Source organism: Cyprinus carpio, chromosome B12 (assembly GCF_018340385.1).
Source record: "Cyprinus carpio isolate SPL01 chromosome B12, ASM1834038v1, whole genome shotgun sequence".
NCBI classification, from domain to species: Eukaryota; Metazoa; Chordata; class Actinopteri; order Cypriniformes; family Cyprinidae; genus Cyprinus; species Cyprinus carpio.
The window spans coordinates 25,890,982-25,893,481 of NC_056608.1; the positions used below are offsets into that span (position 1 = coordinate 25,890,982).

General features: G+C 39.0%; 1 protein-coding gene across 1 annotated transcript in view; it reads right to left on the reverse strand.

The window, feature by feature from the left end:
- LOC122139064 (ornithine aminotransferase, mitochondrial-like) overlaps positions 1-2,500 on the reverse strand; it is an 11,782-nt gene that overhangs the window by 5,489 nt on the left and 3,793 nt on the right. Inside the window, 2 exon segments of the mRNA XM_042734827.1 lie at positions 1-220; positions 1,875-2,106. The exon segment at positions 1-220 is cut by the window's left edge and continues 5 nt beyond it. Of these exon segments, the coding sequence (XP_042590761.1) occupies positions 1-220; positions 1,875-2,085 (431 nt within the window). The 5' untranslated portion in view covers positions 2,086-2,106.

The following is a 2,500-nucleotide window of genomic DNA, read 5'->3' on the forward strand; positions in this document are numbered from 1 at the left end:
TTCATGGGCAGCACTTTGTCGTATCCGAACAGGCCGGTGATGTACTGCTCGTAGACGCCCAGCACGTCGTTGTAGAAGGCTCTGGAGGTGAGCGTCAGCCGCGAGGCCTGCGCCGTCAGCGCCGCGATGATCTTGGGGTGGCAGTGACCCTGGTTAACGGCGCTGTACGCGCTCAGGAAGTCAAAGTACCTGCGGCCCTCCACGTCCCACACGTGAACCCCTGCAACACGCCACAGAAACACTGACTCACACAAACACTCTCCACCACTGCATCTTACATCCTGGAATTCTCACTTCTCTGAAATCTGACTTTATATCCCTTATATTCTCATTAGAGATGTTTATTTTAACCGGCTGACCGTTAAGAATTTTGACCGATTAATACAATCAGTGAAACGGTTTTAAAAAGTAATTTATTTTATTTATTTTCAGTAATTTATCAAAATATTTAAAAAGGCTTGCTGCATGGTTAAAATATGCTCAAAATATAAAATTTTTAATAGTAAAAAAAAAAAAAAATAAAACAAGTCACAATAAGTCGCATTTTATTATTTCATTCAGAAATAGGCCTACTGCGCACACTAAATGTTTACAAACATTATAATAAACTGTAAACATAGCTAGACTATTTCAGTTGTTACTCCACAACAAATCCTTTCAATTAACAGTGTTTAGAAAAGAACAAGAAATAAAAATAGGTCTTTAAAAAGTTATAGCAACCTATAGACGAATTCATTAAGGGTAAAACGAAACTGAAACCAACGTTGGATCTCTCATTCGACACAAACTCAAATGTTTCTGTATTCGTGATGTATTTGAATGCCAAAATTATTTATTATGTAGCCTAAGTTACTTCAGTCGCGTTCCAATATTCATGTAAAACTATGTTTTGCATACCATCACAGCGGTACGGTGATAACACTAACGGCACAGATTTTACTACATATTTAGACTGAGCAGGGATGTTTGACTGACTGTATTTCATTATGATAATGAAGGCTGCATTGTCAAGGCAGCACAGCTTAACTGTGTGTGCATGCGGCGCCGGCAATCACTTGAATTTTTCCTTCTAACAGTGGAAGCAACTACTGGTTTTAATCAAACATAATTGGAATTGTAAACGGTTTGCCTTTAGTTGTGTACATTCACAATAAAAACAATCTTTGTGTGTAAAATAGGCCTAAAGAAAAATAGGATGCCGCTTTCTGCCGTCTGGTTTCCTTTCGCACAGCACAAAAATTAACCGAAACTGCATTTTTTGTTCATTTTATTAATTTATTAAGTAAAAATACATTTCTCGTATAGGCCTATTTTTTTTCGTTTTATATATATATAGCCTAGCTTTATTATGTTTTTCTCCGCTCACAGAAGCGCTGCAGGTGCATGATGGGATATGAAGACCGTGAATCCTCTTGTTCTGTTGTTTGCTGCTTTTTTGAAACAAATGTTAGTATTTTAACGGGTTCACAGACACTTATCCTTTCTAATTTAAAATAATCTTGTTGGTTAATGGTTAATAATCAGTTAACGAGCGTCGGTTATCGGTTAGGAAAAGAACATCCCTAATTCTCATAATTCTGACTTTCCTCTAAATTCTGAGTTTATATCCTGTAATTCTGACTTCTCTGACATTTCAGTTTAGATCTCACAATTCTGATATTCCTCTGAACTCTGAGAACAAGTCAGAATCGTGGGGAAAATGTCAACTTTGTGAGATATAAACTTGCAATTAAGAGTTTATAACTTGCAGCTGCGAGACATGAACTCATAATCCTGAGAGAAAAGAAGTCAGAGCTGTGAGACACAACTGAAGCACACTGTGAGCTCGACTGTGGATGAGAAACCTTCCCAGAGTTCTGTGCGCAGAGACCTACCCTCTCCTCGCTCCAGCGCCACGGGCAGCGGGTGGTAGTTGTGAGCGCCGTATCGATCCTCGCGAGCGTAAACCTCTTCTGGAGTCAGCTGACGCGCCGCGGGTTTGGCTCTGCACCCCTCAGAAGACACGCGCGTCCCAGAATGCACTGCACGGCTCAGGACGGGCGTCACGCGGCAGACGCCTCTCATCAGACTCTTCATGCTGTTCATGACGGTTCACTCCGAGACACACTGAGAAACAATCATTCAGTCACACGCGTCTAGCGCATCTTCAGCTCAAAAACTCTTTCACAGAATTTTTTTTTTGCATGACTGGACCTCACTGTAGGCTTGACACTAATCTTGTTCACAAGGAGCACATGTAAATAAAAAATTAGGGGTGCAATGCAAATTTTTCTAATGATGTGTTTTAATGAGGAGAAATAAAGAAAAATTTACAAATACAATTATTTAATGATCAGAATACAGAAAGTACACAAGGTTTTTAAATAATTTTGCTTAAGACTCTGTTTAATAGGGTATTAATATAAATATTTATAGTCCTATTAAACTGTATGTACATTAGGGATGTGACTATCAAATTTTCACAACAGGCATTGAAGCTTTTGTCACGGTATATGGTTTT